The sequence below is a fragment of the Monoraphidium neglectum genome (assembly GCF_000611645.1).
Source record: "Monoraphidium neglectum strain SAG 48.87 unplaced genomic scaffold scaffold03018, whole genome shotgun sequence".
Classification (NCBI taxonomy): domain Eukaryota; kingdom Viridiplantae; phylum Chlorophyta; class Chlorophyceae; order Sphaeropleales; family Selenastraceae; genus Monoraphidium; species Monoraphidium neglectum.
In genome coordinates, this window is record NW_014010610.1 from 7,848 (window position 1) to 8,472 (window position 625).

General features: G+C 65.1%; 1 protein-coding gene across 1 annotated transcript in view; it reads left to right on the forward strand.

Annotated features, from left to right (window-relative positions):
• MNEG_12024 (coproporphyrinogen III oxidase) overlaps positions 1-461 on the forward strand; it is a gene marked incomplete at both ends in the record, with an annotated part of 1,817 nt that extends 1,356 nt beyond the window's left edge. The window contains 2 exons of the mRNA XM_014039505.1: positions 78-187; positions 440-461. Coding sequence (XP_013894959.1) covers positions 78-187; positions 440-461 — 132 coding nt within the window. The remainder of the gene's footprint in view (positions 1-77; positions 188-439) is intronic.
• Positions 462-625: the final 164 nt, after the last annotated feature.

Sequence of the window (625 nt, forward strand, 5' to 3'; positions counted from 1 at the left end):
AAACGAAACTCCCCATCCCCCCCCCCCTCCCCTGGGGCCCCCACTCACCCCTGCTGTGTGCTTTTGTGTGCTGCCAGGCGGGCGTGAACGTGAGCGTGGTGTACGGCTCCATGCCTGCGGAGGCGTACCGCGCGGCCTCCAGCAACCCCGAGCTCATGGCCAAGATCAAGGCGGCCGGGAACAGCAGGTTGGGGGGCGGGGCGGGGGAAGAGTGTGTGTGTGCGTGTGTGTGATTGTGCATATGTGTGATGTAATTCGTGTGTGAGACATGCATGTGTATGTGTGAGTGTGTGTGAGACTGGATGAGTGTGCGTGTGTACGCGCATTGCTGTGTGCGTGCGGACGAGAAGGATGGTGTTGAGGGCGAGCGGGGCATGTGCGCGGGTGACAAACAGTGATAGGTGGACGGTGCAAGCGCTGCTGTGTGGCCGCGGCCCAGGGGAGCAGTGCGGCGGCGGTGACGGGGGCTGCTGCGGGCCCGGCAGCCACCCGCGATCCCCACTCGGGCGGCACGCCACTGCAGCACACGGGGCCCTGTTGTGCTGTTCACACAAGTGTTGAGGGCGTGCGACCCTTCGACTCGTGCCCCACCCCTGTCTGAGGATCCAGCTCTCATGCGCCGCAC